The sequence below is a fragment of the Coregonus lavaretus genome, assembly GCF_964263955.1.
Source record: "Coregonus lavaretus genome assembly, contig: HAP1_SCAFFOLD_316, whole genome shotgun sequence".
Lineage (NCBI taxonomy): Eukaryota > Metazoa > Chordata > Actinopteri > Salmoniformes > Salmonidae > Coregonus > Coregonus lavaretus.
In genome coordinates this window covers 24,019-45,217 of record NW_028156444.1, presented here as the reverse complement: position 1 = coordinate 45,217, position 21,199 = coordinate 24,019, and the positions used below count along the sequence as shown (strand labels likewise).

Sequence of the window (21,199 nt, the reverse complement as noted above, 5' to 3'; positions counted from 1 at the left end):
TTTTTGGTGGCCTTCCTAAGCCAGGATTCAGACACTGCTAGAACATCAGGGTTGGCGGAGTGTGCTAACGCAGTGAATAACTAAAACTTAGGAAGGAGGCTTCTGATGTTAACGTTCAGAAAACCAAGGCTTTTACGGTTACAGAAGTCAACAAATGATAGCTCCTGGGGAGTAGGAGTGATACTGGGGGCTGCAGGGCCTGGGTTAGCCTCTACATCACCAGAGGAACAGAGGAGGACTAGAATAAGGATACGGCTAAAGGCTTTAAGAACTGGTCTTCTAGTGCGTTGGGTACAGAGAATAAAGGGGGCAGATTTCCGGGCATTGTAGAATAGATTCAGGGATATAATAATAATAATAATAATAAGCCATTTAGCAGACGCTTTTATAATATGGAAGGATATGAGTACAGTGGAGGTAAACCTAAGCGATGGGCAACATTGAAAGAGATAGCATCACTGGAGGCACCGATTGAGCCGGTCTCGGTGTGTATGGGGGGTGGAACAAAGGAGCTATTTGAGGCAGTTTGAGAGGGACTTGGGGTTCTACAGTGAAATTGTATAATAAGAACTAACTGGAACAGCAATAGGCAGGGCATATTGACATAGGAGAGAGGCATAAAGCAATCACAGGTGTGATTAGAGAGAGCTAAGACAACAACTGGTAATGGCGATGAAAGTTTGGGCTGAGGCTAAACAGATAAACAGGACAGGGTACCGTGTAAAGGAACAGTCCAGCAGGCATCAGCTGTGCAGCTGAGTGATCATAAGGTCCAGTGAACAGCAATATGTGAGTCCGAGAGCAGTTCGAATTGGTGCTACAGCACAGCGAGCAGGAAGTACGGCTGTTGTTTGCGTGTGCTAGCGGTCTGGGGCTAGCAGATGGATCTTCGTGGTCGTCGCAACGGGAAGCCTGTTGAAACCACAGACGATTACGTCGGCAGACCAGTCGTGATGGATCCGCGGGGCTCCGTGTCGACTCTAGGAGGTCCTGTCCGGTTGACAGAGAGGTAGATAGCCGGGAGATGTGCCTGACTCGAGGCTAGCTCAAGGCTGATTAGCCAACAACAACATCCATTTGGTTGCAGCTAGCTAGTTGCGATGATCCAGTGTTAAAGGTCCAGTGATTCAGTGATTCCGGCAGAAAATCCGATATGTTCTGGGTCGATAACGCGCTGTGCAGACAGTGCAGACTGGCCGATAATAGTCCAGGCTAGAGCTGGCTGGTAGGTAGTGCAGGCCACGGACAATGGTGAAAAACCGCTAACGGTAGCTAATAGCAAGTAGCTAGTTAGCTGGCTACTCCCGTCCGGTAGACAAAGAGGTAGATAGCCGGGATATGGGCCTGGCTCGAGGCTAGCTCAAGGCTAACTGGTGCTTGCTTCGGGGGCAGTGGTGATTAGCCTACAGCAACATCCATTCGGTTGCGGCTAGCTAGTTGCGATCCGGTGAGCTAGTTGATGTCCAGTGATTCAGTTATTCCGGCAGAAAATCCGATGTTCTGGGTGAAAACCGCCAACAGTGGCTAATAGCAAGTAGCTAGTTATCTAGTTAGCTGGCTAGCTATTTTCAACTGGAGATTCTAGATTCAGTGATTCCGGCAGAAAATCCTAAATGCTCTGGGTCGATAGCACGCTGTGCAGACTGGCCGATAATTGTCCAGGCTAAAGCTGGCTGGTAGGTAGTGCAGGCCACGGACAGTGGTGAAGACCGCTAACGGTGGCTAATAGCAATAGCTAATAGCAAGTAGCTAGTTAGCTGGCTAGTTTCAGCCGTGGGTTCTTGATAAAAGGTATGAAGAAATAATAGAATCTGTTCCACATTGGGTGAGGCGGGTTGCAGGAAAGTATATTTAGTTAAGGATGGAAAGTGAGAGAGGATGGAAAGCAAGGAAGCAAGGAAGCAAGGAATTCCCTACAAGATGATAGGCAAAGGTATTGAACAGGAATATATGATGGTGGAGGTGTGGCTGAGAGGAGGGGTGCTAGTGGTTGTGAACTACTATAATCCGTGTCAGATATTGGACATGGAAGTGCTGGAGAGGGTGGAGGGCCAGGAAAGAAGTAAGGTAATGTGGTGTGGGTATTTTAACGCCCACAACACGCTTTGGGGGTGGAAATGGGTGGATGGAAATGGCCAAGTGATGGAAAATTTGATAGAAAATAAAGATCTGGTGTGCCTGAATGATGGCAGAGGGACCAGGATTGATGTAGCCACAGGGAAAGAGTCTGCCCTGGACCTCACTTTGGTATCTAGTGCGATGGCAGGAAATGTGTGTGGGAGGTATGAGAGGAGTCGAAAGTAGGGAGTGATCATTACCCCATAGTATGCACAGTATGCTGGAGGGAGGAGGAGGTGTCAGTGGATGGAGTAGGCAGGTGGGTGTTTGGAAGGGCAAAGTGGGATCAGTTTCAGGAGCTGAGTGAGCAGGTGATGGCTTGGGTGGATATAAGAGGGGATGCGGATAGTATGAATAACTGGGTGAGAACAGCGTTAGTGGGGGCAGCTACTGAGGCTATACCTAAGAGTTCAGGGAGGAGGAGGAAAGCAGTCCCATGGTGGATGGAGGAATGTGGGGCAATGGTGAGGAGTAGGAACAGGGCATTTAGAGTACTGAAAAGGACACATAACTTCCAACATCTGATTCAGTATAAGCAGGCCCAGGCCATAGTGAGGAGAACTATCCGTCGACCTCCACAAGTCTGGTTCAGAACCAAGTCTGGTTCATCCTTGGGAGCAATTTCCAAATGCCTGAAGGTACCACGTTCATCTGTACAAACAATAGTATGCAAGTATAAACACCATGGGACCATGCAGCCGTCATACGCTCAGGAAGGAGACGCGTTCAGTCTCCTAGAGATGAACGTACTTTGGTGCGAAAAGTGCAAATCAATCTCAGAACAACAGCAAAGGACCTTGTGAAGATGCTGGAGGAAACAGGTACTAAAGTATCTATATCCACAGTAAAACAAGTCCTATATCGACATAACCTGAAAGGCCGCTCAGCAAGGAAGAAGCCACTGCCTTAAAACCGCCATAAAAAAGCCAGACTACGGTTTGCAACTGCACATTGGGACAAAGATCGTACTTTTTGGAGAAATGTCCTCTGGTCTGATGAAACAAAAATAGAACTGTTTGCCATAATGACCATCGTTATGTTTGGAGGAAAAAGGGGGTTGCTTGCAAGCAGAAGAACACCATCCCAACCGTGAAACACGGGGGTGGCAGCATCATGCTGTGGGGGTGCTTTGCTGCAGGAGGGACTGGTGCACTTCACAGAATAGATGGCATCATGAGGAAGGAAAATTATGTGGATATATGAAGCAACATCTCAAGACATCAGTCAGGAAGTTAAAGCTTGGTCGCAAATGGGTCTTCCAAATGGACAATGACCCCAAGCATACTTCCAATGTTGTGGCAAAATGGCTTAAGGACAACAATGTCAAGGTATTGGAGTGGCCATCACAAAGCCCTGACCTCAATCCTATAGCAAATTTGTGGGCAGAACTGAAAAAGCGTGTGCGATCAAGGAGGCCTTCAAACCTTACTCAGTTACACCAGCTCTGCCAGGAGGAATGTGCCAAAATTCACCCAACTTATTGTGGGAAGCTTGTGGAAGGCTACCCGAAACGTTTGACCCAAGTTAAACAATTTAAAGGCAATGCTACCAAATACTAATTGAGTGTATGTAAACTTCTGACCCACTGGAAATGTGATGAAATAAATAAAAGCTTAAATAAATCACTCTCTAGTATTATTCTGACATTTCACATTCTTAAAATAAAGTGGTGATCCTAACTGACCTAAAACAGGGTATTTTCACTAGGATTAAATGTCAGGAATTGTGAAAAACTTAGTTTAAATGTATTTGGCTAAGGTGTATGTAAACTTCCGACTTCAACTGTACATGACTCCACCATCGGCTGATTGAGGTCATCACGAACCTCTTCCCATGTCAACCCTGTCATACTCTAATGTCTCCCAGCAGCTTTCACTATTAGCTTAATCCTCTGTTTTAGACTACTTTATCAGTGCTACTGATAGTTCCTGCTTTGAACGTCACCAGCTTTCTCTTTTCTTTCTATACCATATCGCTGCCCACCTGCCCCGTAATCCCCGGTCTAGATGCTCCTACCCATCTCTCCCTTGAACCTGTATCTCCCTGGACCTGGACCACCCTCACTGCCTCAGCATATGACACCCTTCTCTCCACTCTCACTTGTTGCACCTCCACTGCCTGCTTCATAGCCTCACACACACTATATGCCACACTATGAGCACCCCCACAGTTGAAGCACTTTGGTTGTACACCATCTCCACACTTCCCATACTCATGCTCCCCTCCACACCTGGCACACCTCTTTTTCTCTTTACAGACTGGTGCCACATGCCCAAACCTCTGGCATTTATAACATCTTAAAGGCTTCTGTACATAAGCCCTCACATAATAACTAATATATCCTATTGTTACTTTATTTGGCAGTACCCGGTCCTTGAAATGTAACAGAATAGACGTGCTATCTACCCTAACTCCACCCCTTGTTGCTTGCAATCTTTGTACATTCACTAGAACGCCTCCTCTCAAATTGTCCCTTACCTCTTTAGTGCTAACACTCACAGACCATCCTGTTATCACCCCTTTAATCCACTGATTCCCTGCTTGATCAGTCCAGCTGCTCGACCTTACACTTCCCTATTTGCTTCACTCAGAGCTTTTTCCCTCTGCGCCATGTCCTTACAGAACACCAACAAGCTCCCATCTCTTAACACTTTAGCATTGACAACTTCCCCAATCAACTCTTTTATCACAGCCGTCAACCTAATCGGACTCATCGCCCCAACTCCACCTTCCTCCCTAAACTTCAGAATCACTTTATGCTCCTCCTCACCTCCATGCTCCCCTTGCATCTTATCTTGCCATTCCTCTGCACATTCTACCTCCGAACTTCCGCTAGCGTTGGAAGCTAAGTTGCGCTCCTCAAACATCCTTTTCTGCCTCCATAGACCTCTCGCTCCCCTTCATACCCCTACTCCCGTTCTCTCCCGCTTTCTTTTTCTCTTTCTTACTCCCTCCTTTATTTGTACCGCTATGTTCCATACTTGCTTCACTTTCTTCTCCATCACTATATCCTACCATCTCTGACCCATTCACAGCACAGCCGTGCCGAACCACCGCCACAGAGTAAAGTTAGTTTGTTTTTCAACGATTTATCCCACCTACTCTTGTAACCTTCTCCAAACACAACCTTCCTCGACCGCGCAAGCTAGCCTGAACCTGAAGTTACGACCTTGTCAACAGCCAGACTGTCTGGTTAGCTGTGCTGTTTTTCAGACAGACAAATACCTCCTAGAAAAATCGACCCTACCAGCATGTTGCAGAAATGTGTATGCTAAAACTGAGTGGGGTGTCAGTTACGGAACCATAACTGTGGGAAGATGGGCGCGGCCCGTCGGAGCCCTATTGGCCATCATTTAATTTGAGCAAATCACACGAATGAGAGGCGTGGCTCCAAATGGAGGCAGGACCCGGGCAAGAACTTGTTGTGTGCTAGCAAAAACATTCTTCCTGACCTCAAAGGGAGAAAAAAACAATACCTTCCAGCTAGCTAATGGCTTCCCGAGAAGAAAAAAGCCTGATACACCTGTAAAATCTGTGGTCGATGTGTGTCGCCCTTTTGGTGAAAACTATCCCATAAGAAGTACAAACGCCATCTCTTTATTGTTGCCAAGACGTCGGCCTGATACGATTATACTATAGGGCACTAAAGGAGATAACTGGTCCCATCGCTGAGGTGGATGATCTCGCTAAATCAGTCTGTGAAAAGTGTTGCACACTTTTAACAAGGCACTACAAAAGTAGTGGCGAGACTTGGGAGTTTATTTCGGGAGAGAGCCAATACTGTGCCGAAAATACGACAGACGAGGTGCTCCCTCACAACGGGCATACAGGAGGAACGTAAACAGAGGTGCACAAGACATGTACGGGGAGGGTCATTTCCGACTTGAAAACTCGTTGTAGGAAAATGAGCTCAGTTGCCCACTTGGAAAATATCAGAAATTACCAATAGGAAGCTCTATGCAAAAAACGTATGTAAATTTTAACTCAGATGTTCCGAGTTGTCTTGAAAGCACCATATGGCAAGTTACACGCTCCTACGTCATATTTCAGTGTTTATGTTCCTGGTCTTTTGGATGGGCTTCAAGATTATTTCAAATTCATGAAAATGCCCTCATAAGATATACACAATTATGTTTGTGTTTGAATTTACTTCTGCCAGATGCCTTTTATTACGTTTTTGCCATTAAAAGCCTACAAAAGTTAAACTACAAGGCTACTTGCCGAGTCACTTGCATGGCGTATTAAACTGGCATACGAAATGCAGTGTATGTAAATTAACACTCATACGCACATTTCACACTGATGTCTCCTCCCCGTGTAATTTGGGTTTTAGGGGGAAGGTGTTGTGGGAGATGATTGGTTGGTAGATTAAGCCAATGAGGGAATTCTATTAAGCTGCCCTGGGTTGAACCGGGCTATGGCCTGTCACGTGACCAGGCGAAGTCAATGAGGGAGGCGCGCCCTGCTCAAATCGAACTGTAATGAGCGCCGCTCGTTCATATTGGTCGTGTTCCCCTGCTCAGACGTTGCTGACGCATGCCAGATGTTACAACGTTTGGATTTGTATTTTACGTATCAGCTAACAACATGTTATAGCAATGTGGATTATGTGGCACGCAACCATTGGTTGATGCATGGGACAAGACCATCGTCAACAATGCAGCATGGTGCATCATTCAGAAACATCTCTTTTCCATAAAACATGTTTGAATTTTCAAAATAGTTTTCATTAGGGAGGCAGAAAGCGATCACTTTTGCATGTGAAAACACAGATTCCTACGTCACTTTTGTTTTGGGACGACTGCTGTCAGCCAGAACAGGCACCTGACTCACGCCCGGGAGGCAGCCCGGTTCGAAATAGAATACAATCAACGCTAACTCTGTTCACCGGGGGCATTAATAGAATCCCCTCACTGCCTATGCGTCGGGTAGATCCTCACAATCTTTTTTATTGGCTAACGAAGGCCAAGTTTGACACGTTGGTCCACCAGACCTTTCGGGCATTTGGGCAGAATTAGCTGGGAACGAGATTAGTGCATAGTTGGAACTTAAGGTGATCTTCTTGTCAAAAATTGTGCTGAATAGGTTTTGACTCACAATTTTCCAGACCTACAGTACCAGTCAAATGTTTGGACAAACCTATTCATTCCAGGGTTTTTCTTTATTTTTACTATTTTCTACATTGTAGAATAATAGTGAAGACATCAAAACTATGAAATAACACATATGGAATCATGTCGTAACCAAAAAAGTGTTGGCACTCTTGCCATTCTCTTAACCAGCTTCACTTGGAATGCTTTTCCAACAGTCTTGAAGGAGTTCCCACATATATTAGCACTTGTTGGCTGCTTTTCCTTCACTCTGCGTTCCGACTCATCCCAAACCATCTCAATTGGGATAGAGGTCGGGGGATTGTGCAGGCCAGGTCATCTGATGCAGCACTCCATCACTCTCCTTCTTGGTAAAATAGCCCTTACACTAGCCCTTACACAGCCTGGAGGTGTGTTGGGTCAATGTCCTGTTGAAAAACAAATGATAGTCCCACTAAGCCCAAACCAGATGGGATGGCGTATCACTGCAGAATGCTGTGGTAGCCATGCTGGTTAAGTGTGCCTTGAATTCTAAATGAATCACAGTGTCACCAGCAAAGCACCCCCACACCATAACACCACCTCCTCCATGCTTCACGATAGGAAATACACATGCAGAGATCATCCGTTCACCCACACCACGTCTCACAAAGACACGGCGGTTGGAACCAAAAATCTCTCCACCGGTCTAATGTCCATTGCTCGTGTTTCTTGGCCCAAGCAAGTATTTTCCTATTATTGGTGTCCTTTAGTAGTGGTTTCTTTGCAGCAACTCGACCATGAAGGCCTGATTCACACAGTCTCCTCTGAACAGTTGATGTTGAGATGTGTCTGTTACTTGAAATCTGTGAAGCATTTATTTGGGCTGCGATTTCTGAGGCTGGTAACTCTAATGAACTTATCCTCTGCAGCAGAGGTAACTCTCGGTCTTCCATTCCTGTGGCGGTCCTCATGACAGCCAGTTTCATCATAGCGCTTGATGGTTTTTGTGACTGAAATTGAAATGTTCCATATTGACTGCCCTTCATGTCTTAAAGTAATGATGGACGTTTCTCTTTGCTTATTTGAGCTGTTCTTGCCCTAATATGGACTTGGTCTTTTACCAAATAGGGCTATCTTCTGTATACCACCCCTACCTTGTCACAACACAACTGATTGGCTCAAACGCATTAAGGAAAGAAATTCCACAAATTAACTTTTAAGAAGACACACCTGTTAATTGAAATGCATTCCAGGTGACTACCTCATGAAGCTGGTTGAGAGAATGCCAAGAGTGTGCAAAGCTGTCATCAAGGCAAAGGGTGGCTATTTGAAGAATCTCAAATATATTTTGATTTGTTTAACACTTTTTTGGTTACTACATGATTCCATGTGTTATTTCATAGTTTTGATGTCTTCACTATTATTCTATAATGTCAAAAAAAATTAAAATAAAGAAAAACCCTTGAATGAGTAAGTGTGTCCAAACTTTTGACTGGTAGTGTATATTTTCTTTGCGGTTATACTTAAACATTTTTTTATAACAATCTACCACAGGCTGTATGGCAGTCGCAAGTAAAACAAACCTTCGCTCGACAGTGACCCAGGAATACCAGGACCCCCCCAAAATAAGACAACGCCATCTATACCAGTAGTGTTACTTTTATTCAAATTCAACTAGATTAAATCCTTCAGAACATATTTAATGATATGCTGCTTTTTAAAAATGAAACTAGGTGTAACACAGCATTGATTCATAAATATGTAGGAATGCACAACACAATGAAGCATATATATTGCTGGAATGCTTGATCAACTACGGCAGAAACCAAGTTGACTTATAGCACCAGGGTTGTTTAGGTGAACAGACACCTGGGGCGGTTGATTTGTGAGTTGCCCTTCATGCCCGCTCCCATACCCTATAATTCTGTATTTCTTTGTGACTCATTTGTATACAAGTAGGCCAGAAAAGACACATCCCTGATTGGCAGATGAGTGGCAACCCTGATTAGAAGCACCTGCTGCTCATCGTTTGTTCTTTAAAAATGCTGTTTTGAATTAAAAGAAAACTGTACCTACACACTGAAGGATGTAAAGCCGAAACGTCTGTGTACGCTATCCCTGATGCAGTGAAAATAATTTAGAACATCAAATAGTAAGCTTTATGTGAAAAAGATTTGAGTGCGAACCCATTACACCTTTTGTCAGTGGTAACCACTGTTCACATCAGAAGTGGTAAATGGGTGTTATTGAGGTATTCAACTGTTCCATTATCTTGCATTGTTCTCTGTATGTACTGTAAAATAGGTATATGGTTCTGTTGCTAAATCACACTTTAGTGCTACTTGTAACGGAAATGCATGCACAGTTAGGACGTTCTGCCCAGCACAACTCTCCAGACTCCAGTCCCTGTTTGAAAGCTGTGCTCTCTTCTTGCTGTGGGTCTTACAGGGTGTGTTTGTCAAACAGGTATTCTCCCATGGAGCCATGGGTCTCAGAGGAAGTGAGGCGGGTCAGGCTGCCCAGATGGTCGCCCAGCTTCTTGATGGTGTCGTGGCTGTCGGACAGGAAGTGCTGCTCTAGGAAGTCAGACAGCTAATGAGGAAGTAAATTAGAAGTAAGATTGTATTGTAATGCCCGGTTGCAACAGACACAGCACAGCATTGATATCATACTGGTAGATGCATCCTGCAGGTATTCCTTCAACATTCGATCTGTTCCTCCTTCTCCATATTTGATCTGTTCAAATCACTAACAGACCAACATAGCTGTTATGAGCTTCAGTTATACATAGCTATCATATACATCTGATCTAATAACACTGTAAACATCCATTAAAATATGCACAGCAGTTAATCACAATGGGATAATTATCATGGACTTACATGGGGGTCAGTGTGAGTATTGGCACCACGGTGCACCTCGAGGAGGGACGTGTTGAGGGTTTTCTGAAACTCCAGGGAGAAGGTGATGGCCTCCAGGCCACTTCGCCAGTCCTCCCTGCTGGGTTTCTGAAACAGAGAGACAGACAGCGCATTTCAAGGAATCAGTTTGAGCAAGGCAAGGCCCAGAACCGCTAATCTAGATCACAGAGTAGTTATTTGGGATGCATCAAGCAAAGTTATTTGTATATTAGTGATTCTTCACAGTTCTCCTGCAATGTAGTCAAACAGGCACAGTGACTTGGGTATCACAACTGCATGTAGGGCCCTGACAAATCCGCGTTGAGGAACACGCTGACGGAATAACGGAATCCAAACATTAAAACGGAATACAGTCAATGCATTCTAGCACCTTCCACATTCCATTCCACTTTATAAGAGGTTTTAAAAATAGGTTATATTTAACTCAACATTCCATTACATACATTAAGGCATTGTTGGCAGAATAGATGGATGCAGCTCAATACATTTCTTGATAGTCCCAAAAATATTGCTATCAGGTTGTAAATCCCAGCTGGCCTGGTACCTTGTTTGCTGCCTCCATTTGGGATGCACTGATCAACAGGACTAAAGTTCCCAAAATGTAAGAGGACTCCTGTGGTATTGACATACATGCAGAAATCCAGTCGCTGCACAGCTATTTTCAGGTCTCTCCAGAGATGTTCGATCAGGTTCAAGTCTGGGCTCTGGCTGGGCCACTCAAGGACATTCAGAGACTTGTCCCGAAGCCACTCCTGTGTTGTCTTGGCTGTGTGCTTAGGGTCATTGTCCTGTTAGAAGGTGAACCTTTGCCCCAGTCTGAGGTCCTGAGCGCTCTTGAGCAGGTTTTCATCAAGGATCTCTCTGTACTTTGCTCGGTTAATCTTTCCCTAGATCCTGACTAGTCTCCCAGTCCCTGCTGCTGAAAAACATCCCCACAACATGATTCTGCCACCACCATGCTTCACCGTAGGGATGGTGCCAGGTTTCCTCCAGATGTGACGCTTTGCATTCAGGCCAAAGAGTTCAATCTTGGTTTCATCAGACCAAAGAATCTTGTTTCTCATGGTCTGAGAGTCCTTTAGCTGCCTTTTGGCAAACTCCAAGTGGGCTGTCATGTGCCTTTTACTGAGGAGTGGCTTCCGTCTGGCCAATCTACCATAAAGGCCTGATTGGTAAAATGCTGCAAAAATGGTTGTCCTTTTGAAAGATTCTCCCATCGCCACAGAGGAACCCTGGAGCTCTGTCAGTGACCATCGGGTTCTTGGTCACCTCCCTGACCAAGGCCCTTCTCCCCCGATTGCTCAGTTTGGCCGGGCGGACAGCTATAGGAAGAGTCTTGGTGGTTCAAACTTCTTCCATTTAAGAATGATGGAGGCCACTGTGTTCTTGGGGACCTTCAATGCTGCAGAAATGTTTTGAAACCCTTCCCCAGATCTGTGCCTCGACAAAATCCTGTCTCGGAGCTCTACGGACAATTCCTTCGACCTCATGGTTTGGTTTTTGTTCTGACATGTACTGTCAACTGTGGGACCTGATATAGACAGGTGTGTGCCTTTCCAAATCATGTCCAATCAATTTAATTTACCACAGGTGGACTTCAAGTTGTAGAAACATCTCAAGGATGATAATTGGAAACAGGATGCACCTGAACTAAATTTCGAGTCTCATAGCAAAGGGTCTGAATAATTATGTTAATAAGGTATTTATTTATTTTTATACATTTGCACACATTTCTAAAAAACGGTTTTGGCTTTGTCATTATGGGGTATTGTGTGTAGATTGAGGACATTTTGATTGAATCCATTTTAGAATAAGGCTTTAACGTAACAAAATGTGGAAAAAGGGAAGGGGTCTGAATACTTTCCGAATGCACTGTATATGGAAAAATACACGTTTTAAAATGTAGACCAATCGATTGGTCGAAAGAACAGACTACTTTCGTACAACCAATATATTTTTGGGTCAGGGAAAGCCCTACAGAGAAGTAACACTAAGCTAGCTAGGATAACATTAGATATTTGCATGTTATGTACTGGACGAGGGCTAGCAAGCGGTTTTCAAAACAACGGGATTACCAACTTGAGCAATAAGATCTCAGCTTGCTAGATAGCAAAGCCAACCGAATATACACCTTAGCAAACAATCATTTTGTAAACTAATGTTAGCTTCAACTAACATGACAAGTACATAGACCTATTTCTTTGTAAAACAATGTTAGACAAAGTCTATGATATTAGCCAGAAGGCTCTGCTGCTAGCTAGCTAACCAGTCAAGTCTTTTGAAGAAGCTAGCTATCTAGCATCATCTTTGTAGTGGTTATAATATATGCTGAAACACTAGTTTTCAAATTTCTAAATTTTCACAAGAGCATTGCTGTAGCGTTTAAATTCTGTGAATGCCATTTAGTAATTTTAACGAATTCTATCCATATTTAACGAGATCTCCCTGTTGGCAATGCCTGACAACGCACTGGAAATGGCTCCCCTGATAAGAAGAGGGCTTGGAACATTAGAGCGTGAAATTTGCATTGAGGGATCTCGACAATATTCAAAAATGTATTGAACTTAGTAGGAAATCAACTAAATGTATATATAATAAATCATTAAATTTGCCCAAGTTAACCCTATCAGTCCCGAGACCCCAGCAAAATTGGCTTTTGATTTATCTGACTTTCATTTATTTGCATGTCCAGCCCTTATATATTTTTTATTTTACCTTTATTTAACTAGGCAAGTCAGTTAAGAAAAAAGTATTATTTACAATGACGGCCTACACCGGCCAAACCCGGACGACGCTGGCCAATTGTGCGCCGCCCTATGGGACTCCCAATCACGGCCGGTTGTGATACAGCCTGGAATCGAACCAGGGGGTCTGTAGTGACGCCTCAAGCACCGAGATGCAGTGCCTTAGACCACTGCGCCACTCGGGAGCCTCACAATGAAGTGTTTTAACATTTATTTTCAGGACAACCTGGGCTACAAGTAGAACACAAAACAATGACAAACATTTGCATTCATGAGTTTTAATTGACAAATGTCAATTTAAAAAAACAAGGTCCGCCAAAGCAAAAACACGAAAAAAATGAATTTATTTGAGTGCTGTATGTATTGAAATTGTTTGCTCACTGGAAAATGAATATCCAACTAGTCAGTGACAACTGTGTGGAGTTTGTGACAGCAACTAAGTGAGCTTATTACAGTATTATAGACACTATGTCCTTGGATTTCCTATGATCTTCTAACGTTTCTTGTGTAGCTTGTGAACGTCAGAGCAAAACATGTTACATGTGCGTGTTTGTGACAGTCTCAGTTTTTCATAGATAGCTACAAACTACTAAAAGAATAAACCATTCGGACTCTGTAGACGTTTTTGTAAAAATACCTGGCCCTGGGCCCCTTCGGGATCCACCCTTGTTTTACAAACACCGCTCTAGCTCAGCCCCCGTTATTTACACGAACTAATGGTTGGTACCAATGGATGCAGAAGATGTTTAAAAGGGGTTAGAAGTCAAAATCGTGCCAGCGTCACGGTGGGACTCATTTGGTTAATAAGACATGAACAGAAAGCATGTGATTCTGTGTGTTGTGTGCGGTGCGAGCATATGCCTAGTCTACGCTTTTCATAGCCATTAGCGATAACGCTAATTTTCTGCTGGTGGATGGAAAGGCTTTCCCAAAAACCTTATCAATTAAATGTTAACTACAAAGTTGCCAATGCCTACCTGGCAGAAGGATATCATGATTATTTTCATTAATCCCGTGGCCATTTGTTCTGCAAACCCTGCAATCACATGAGCACTACAGAAACACTGGTAACCAAACAATGGTCTCTGGCTGGTGGGCATTGCATTTACGTCATTTAGCAGACGCTCTTATCCAGAGCGACTTACAAATTGGTGCATTCACCTTATAGCCAGTGGGATAACCACTTTACAAAATGTTTATTTTTTGTGATTTTTTTTTTTTTGGGGGGTGGGGTAGAAGGATTACTTTATCCTATCCCAGGTATTCCTTAAAGAGGTGGGGTTTCAAGTGTCTCCGGAAGGTGGTGAGTGACTCCGCTGTCCTAGCGTCGTGAGGGAGCTTGTTCCACCATTGGGGTGCCAGAGCAAGGCCAATGCCTACCTGGGTAACTACATTTCTTACATTTTTCTCAGATCTCAAAAGTGGTCTCTTGATGTGATTTAAGCATTGTTGTAGACTTAGAAAAACAACAAAACTGGATGTTCTATAAAACATTTTTTGATTTTGAGATCAAACTTGAAAACAAAAATTTAAAAAATGGTCCTGGGAAAACAAAAATGGAGAAAAGCGGAATTTGGGAAAAAACTGAATCAGGCCAAACATTTAACTGATTTTTTAGGGCCCTATACATGGGTAAATTATGATAGTGAGGGAGAGGGCAATTCCAGGACAGTAAATTCAGCTGCCAGTCTCAGGTACAAAGGCCTTAAAAGCAAAATAGGAGTGAGCATGTTTTGTAGTTAACCGGGGAGAAATACTGACTTACAGCGATGGTCTGAAGGAGAACGCGACCACCTCTCATATTCTGGTATTCCAGCAATTTCTCTGCTTGCACCCTCTCCTTCACAGAGCACTCCAGGAAAAAACTAGAGAAGTTGGGCAAAGCCACGTCGTCCCTGTCGAAATACATCCCCTAGGAGAGAACAGAGAAATAAAACATGAAATACACATTGGATAAAAACAGGTCAGTAACATCAACAGATCACATGTTTTTATAACATGCAGGAGCACAGAGGAGAAAATAGCCAGTGACATCAATAAGGGATCATCGCTTTCACCTGGATTCACCTGGTTAGTCTGTCATGGAAAGAGCAGGTGTTCTTAATATTTTGTATATACATATTATATAGATCATACCAGGGAGAGGTATGTGTAGGATGCAGTCAGCTTGATGTTCACCAGCTTGTTGATGTTCACCTCACTCTCTGGGTGGAAGTTGTGATTTACCTGCGACTGCATCTCTGAAATGGCAAAATAGACATGAAATTAACTAAAAGATAAATAGGTCACTGGTATGAAATATATATTGACTAATTTAATAAACCATATGTTCACCCACACCATTACTAGTAACTAGCAACTTTCTTTTCTGAAATGAAACAAAGGCATCGATTTTAAATAATAAGCGTAGTCTTTGGAGTTATGAAATCATAGCTAATATAACTCATGTCTACATGAAGCGGAGTCCGTGCAGCTGTATGTATAGCCTACTCATTGTAAATGTTGCAATTACACTAGGCAGCCCTAGTATTTATATATCATATCAGGGTTTCCGGCAGCATTTTAATTTAATGGGCATTTGAGGAATTTACTGGACCCATAACCCAATTAGGGTCGCACCCACGGTGCTCAGAATGACAGAAATCACATTATGGTTATTCATCTTAACAGAACATGCAACTCAAGGATGCAACGGTGTGTGTCCTTCTTACTGAATTCCGATGCGCACTTTGACGATAGAATAACTGCCACATTTACTTTTCCTCAGCCAACAAGACGAGTAACGAACAGCAAAATCACTAGCCTATGTCAATCTAATATCCCCTATAGTAGAAAAGTTGACATTCTATTGGTCAGCTTGTCGTTTTGTGCGAGAAAGAAATGGCCTATTCCAAACAGACTCTGGGACAGTTGTGGGACGATAAAAGCAATAAGGCTGATGCAATAGATCAGAACGATTAGCTTAAAATGTTGATCAATTTATTTCTTCACGTTATAAGCGCAGCAATGAGCACAGGCTGTAGGCTACGTGCAAATGTTTGTTCCATAATACAATTGGCGGGAAAACACCGGGCAAAAGCGCACCAACACATTGTCAAAAGCGCACCGCACTGCGAGCGGTTTCATGTGACAGAGATGAAAATATCCGTTAGAAATTTTGAAAGAGGGGAGATCTAAAGATGCAACAACTAGCGTGGGTTGCTAATATGACTATTACATGTACTTGAATGGGAAGCACACTTCAATTACCAGTTGAGAAATAAATAGTAGGCCTAGCCCTTTTTAATTGTTGCCATCAAAACTGTTTTTAACCTCTTATGGATCTGACCCTTTTTTTTCCAATTTGCCTAAAATGACATACCCAAATCTAACTGCCTGTAGCTCAGGACCTGAAGCAAGGATATCCATATTCTTGATACCATTTGAAAGGAAACACTTTGAAGTTTGTGGAAATGTGAAACTAATGTAGGAGAATATAACACATTAGATCTGGTAAAATAAAAAAGTGTTTTCTATTTTTATTTTTTGTTCCGTCATCTTTGAAATGCAAGAGAAAGGCCACAATATAATATTGCAGTTTAGGCGGAATTTAGATTTTGGCCACTAGATGGCAGCAGTGTGTGCAAAGTTTCAGATTGATTCAGTGAAGCATTGCAATACTGGACTATTTTGTATCAAGTCTGCCAAAATGTGCCGAATTGGTCAAATTATACATGTATGTACACAACTATAGAGAACATAGAAAAGTGATATGGTAATAGAAAATGTACGTTTACACACTCCCAGGAATGTCATACATGGTGGTCTCTGTAGCTCAGCTGGTAGAGCACGACGCTTGTAACGCCAAGGTAGTGGGTTCGATCCCCGGGACCACCCATACACAAAAATGTATGCACGCATGACTGTAAGTCGCTTTGGATAAAAGCGTTTGCTAAATGGCATATAATAATAATAATCTCTGGGACCCTTAGGATGACAAATCTGAGCAAGATTACTGAATGTAAGTACATTATTTACCTTCAGAGGTGAATGTATCAAACCAGTTGCCGTGATAAGTTTTTGTTGTTGTGCACTCTCCTCAAACAATAGCATGGTATTTTTTCACTGTAATAGCTACTGTAAATTGGACAGTGCAGTTAGATTAACAAGAATGTAAGCTTTCTGCCCATATAAGACATGTCTATGTCCTGGAAGGTTAGCTGTTACTTACAACAGTCATGCTAATCACATTAGCGCACGTTAGCTCAACTGTCCCATATACATGACACCGATCCCGTAGAGGTTAACACGTGATTGCATTTAGAATTGTTACCTAATGATTGGGCTTATAACAGCACGTTTCACTCCAGCAGCAACTAATGAGCTGTTTGAGAAGTTGTAGCAGCAGCTCTTGCGCTGTCTGACAGACTGTCCGCTCTATATGCTGTGCTCGTGTGATAAACATAACGATTAATGAAAATACACATCCACCAATTGAATTCCACTAAATGATGCAAATTGACCAATAGACCAGCTAAATGTATTTCCATCAACTGTTTTTTTCTTCTTCTTTTTTTCGGACAATTGGCTGGCGATTTATTTAAATCGGCTTTTCCCCAAAAAAATGTGGCCAAAAGACTGCTATTACCGGCTAATGGAAACCCTGCATATCATGTGTCGTGGGGTAAGGGGAGATCAAATTAAAAGGTTTTATTCAGCTAAGGTGGCAGACACAGCTGTCTAACGCAAGCCATACTCAATAGGTGGCAGAGTTTGTGAGCAGAGTTGAGAGGTTAGAAATGCCGCTCATCGCTCATGGAGCAGTGCGCAAGGGTGCTCCACGTCCTTTCCAACCGCTCCGCGCTCACAGGTTTAAAAAAATGAAGCTCAAAATTCGCTCCATTCAATAAAATCACAATTGAACCAACACCCAACTATTATTGTGACTACCTGGACCTACCATTTGGTTTTTAAGTATTGAAACCAAACCATATGATTTGAATGAAAAGTATTTTAATAAACATGAAAAGTTGAATGTAAGAAGTGCTCATCATTTCAAATAGGCTACATGTCATATTAAATAGCATATAAACACTAAGTAGGTCAGGAGCCACACAGGGAGGCAGAGAAAAAAAGAAGGAATTATTTAGGCTATATTATTTCAATTATTTCAAGGCCATAGCCTACAAAGAAATACATTTGTGAGTGCGACACACTAGGCTGGTAGGGACATAAAGGGCTCAGTATTTAAACATTTTGTTGTATTAAATCATTATAGTCTATAAATTGTGCATATAGGCTGTGACTTACTAAGAATTAAATAGAAATTAAACTAAAAATGACTTATGAATTCATTTTTAGAAACACGAGTTTGGCCAGTCTGTGGCTTCAGGCTCATGCAATGGTGCCTTGAGAGCAGCGGAGAATATCCTCGCCACACTTGCAGAGCCACTGGGAATGCTAAACACCCCTTTGGCCACTATTGCCAGGCTGGGCAGAGATGTAGAGTTGTTTTTTTATTTTTAGGTAGGCCTAAAAAGGTTTTTAGGCTAAATAACCCAATCAAAACAGAAAGCTCCTTGAACGTGGGAATATGCCAGGCCAATTGGGCCAAAATCAATGATGGCCTATTGTATAGATAGAACAAAAATGAATGAAACGTTAAGAGCTCTGATTTGTCTATAAATAATTTGCTACAATGACACACTTAGTTATCTACCCACCTCATTCCTTTATTTTAGCATGTGCATGTAGTAAGTACACCATCATGCTTTTGGGATACATGTCTTTTCACATTCCACAATGATTTTTTAGTTGTGGACACTAGATCACTGCACTACCTCTCTTGGTCCTCATCTTTGTAAGTCACCTTGATGTTGCACCTGTGTGTTTTATCAGTTTCTTTATGAAAACATTTAGCGAACTCCATGACAGTAGCTAAAGCAAGGGGCTATAGCAGCACACAAGTAGACTACAAATGCATGCTGGGCCGAGCATGCCCTGAGCCATGAAGTGAGCGCTACTGGAGCGAAATTGGAAAGGGTGAGAAGACCGACGTTCCAGCCTTTGGGAATCTCGCTCCATGCTACAGTGAAATTGGGCACACTCCGCTCCAGCTTCGCTCACATACTCTGATAGGTGGATCGCGGTCCGTATTCTGACCCAGAACGGACCGCGGGTCCAGACAAAAAAAAGGAACAAATGTGGTAGTGCAGGGCAGTTTTTATTTTGTTATGTCATTCACTGACAGACAGAACTGATTATAACCGGTCAGAAATGTCCAGCTGATCCACTAACCAATATTAGCTAGGTAGGTAAGTTAGGCTAAGCAGCTATCTAAATCGTGTGGTTCTCATTGCCAAGTCAAATACCCAGGGGCCTATTGATGTTGTTTTTTTGTTTTTTTTGGGGGGGGGGGGGGGGGGGGGGTTACTCAAGTATATCAATACACAAGACATGGCAGGAAATGTGCTTTAAAGTTGCTAAATGTTCTCTCAGCCCCATGGCAAAATGTGAAACTGCAGGAAATTAGTTTTGAAACGGCATAAAAATAAAATCAGCCAACAAGATGTGTTAATAGTGAACAGTTTGGGGTCGCATTGTTGCGAGGTGGGGGTTTCTTACTACACTGATAAATTAAAATATCCATCTGGACCTTTGCCATCTAGCTAACCCAAAGGCCGGCAGATGGCCACATTGAGTCGTTTCATCTTACCGTCCACAGAGAATGCATGCAGCTAGCTATACATGTATCAACGTGGACCGGTTCGTATTGAAAAAGCATTCTCCATTCAGGCTGCAAATCCGACGATTTCCTCGTTAATGGCGAGAAGGCAGAAAAAAAGCGGGAAATAAGCCTACCATTCCACCACCATGGATAATGGGTTATGCCTAGGAATGCTAGTCCCGGATGTTGCTATTGCGTTCAGCCAATCAGGTTGCAGGAACCTGTTTACCCCAGGCTGAATGTGGGGCGCAAAATCAGGATTTAGCATGGTGGTGGAAAATCGTGTTTCGCAAAGAAAATACGCATATTTCCCGCATTCTTGCCATTAAATCGAGTTAAGGAGGAAGTCGACGCATTTGCAGTCTCTATGGAGAACGAAAACCGGTACACGGGGGATGTGAGTGTATAGCCGGCTGCATCTATTCCCTTTGGACGGTTAGATTAAACGTCTCGATATCTGCCGGCCTTTGGGCTACCACTTAGCTAGGATAAGAGTGACCGGGCCTTCTAAAATAGTACTTAAGTACCCCTGGTCTAACATATCTCGAATCCTGGACTTAACAAATAAAGGCATGCCCATACATTGCAAAGTTTGGCAGGTTGGGACTTGCCAAGCAGTCTAAGTAATGCGCGACAGTGAGTGTAGTGACCTACAGTACAGTAACGGTAGCTCGCTAACAGACAAAAACGAGGAATGCAGATCAAGACAAACTAGCTTTCTAACTGGCTAGGTCACCAACACGGGTGTACTTCTCTGATAAGGAACGTTAGAGATAGTCGTTAGCTACCTAGCTAGCTTGTTGGTGTTACCCAAATCAATATTAGCTATCCACAGTAAACAACTTAAATAATGTCTCACAGCTAACGTTAGCTTGTAAACCTCCAGCTAATTGCATTGACGTATCAAATACTGAAGTACCAGAATGTTGTACTTACTTTCTCCCTTTTGTTTCTAATCACTACCAGAGCAGCTAGTTAGTTGACCTGAGAAACAGCGCTTTCCTCTTCGATTAGGTTTTACGGCGGTTGGCATCCAATAAATGTTGCATTACCGCCAACTACTAGACTGGAGTATAACTCCCTTATACTTTGCTTAATTTATTTTATTTTAAATACCATACCATCTAACACTACACTAAAAAAAAGAAAAAATAACTATAATAATAATAATAACTACCATACTCCACTATTTATTCCTACTTCATGCCAACAGCCTTACTGGGCTATCAGTTACTTGTCAACAACACTTAAGATGTACTTCTGGGTCACATTATGTCATACATTTTCCTAATAAAAGTAATTAACCTGTATTTATTAATGATGTATGAAAAATAATTGTCTAAACATGAACAATTATTCATATTTTTTCATATTTAGGTGACATTTGCATAAATGTTTGGTTTTAAAACATGTTCCGAGGTCAAATAAATGCCCCCAATGCAAATCACTGTATATCAGTGGAGGCTGCTGGCGGGAGGACTGCTCATAATATAGGCTGGAACAGAGTGTTCTGTCTGGAAAGAACACTCCGTTCCAGCCATTATTATGAGCCGTCCTACCCTCAGCAGCCTCCACTGCTGTATTGCCATTACATATTGGCTTATAGAGAAAAAACTATTATTTGTGCCAATGTAAAAG

General features: G+C 42.8%; 1 protein-coding gene across 1 annotated transcript; it reads right to left on the bottom strand.

The window, feature by feature from the left end:
- Positions 1-8,833: 8,833 nt before the first annotated feature.
- On the bottom strand, positions 8,834-20,582 carry LOC311126327 (ferritin, lower subunit-like). Its single transcript, XM_084200333.1, has 5 exons — positions 20,498-20,582; positions 14,992-15,095; positions 14,621-14,767; positions 10,073-10,198; positions 8,834-9,782 (listed from the first exon to the last, which is right to left on the bottom strand). Exons 2-5 carry the CDS (start codon positions 15,091-15,093, stop codon positions 9,633-9,635), a joined length of 525 nt encoding a protein of 174 aa, XP_084056459.1. The 5' UTR covers positions 15,094-15,095; positions 20,498-20,582; the 3' UTR covers positions 8,834-9,632.
- Positions 20,583-21,199: the final 617 nt, after the last annotated feature.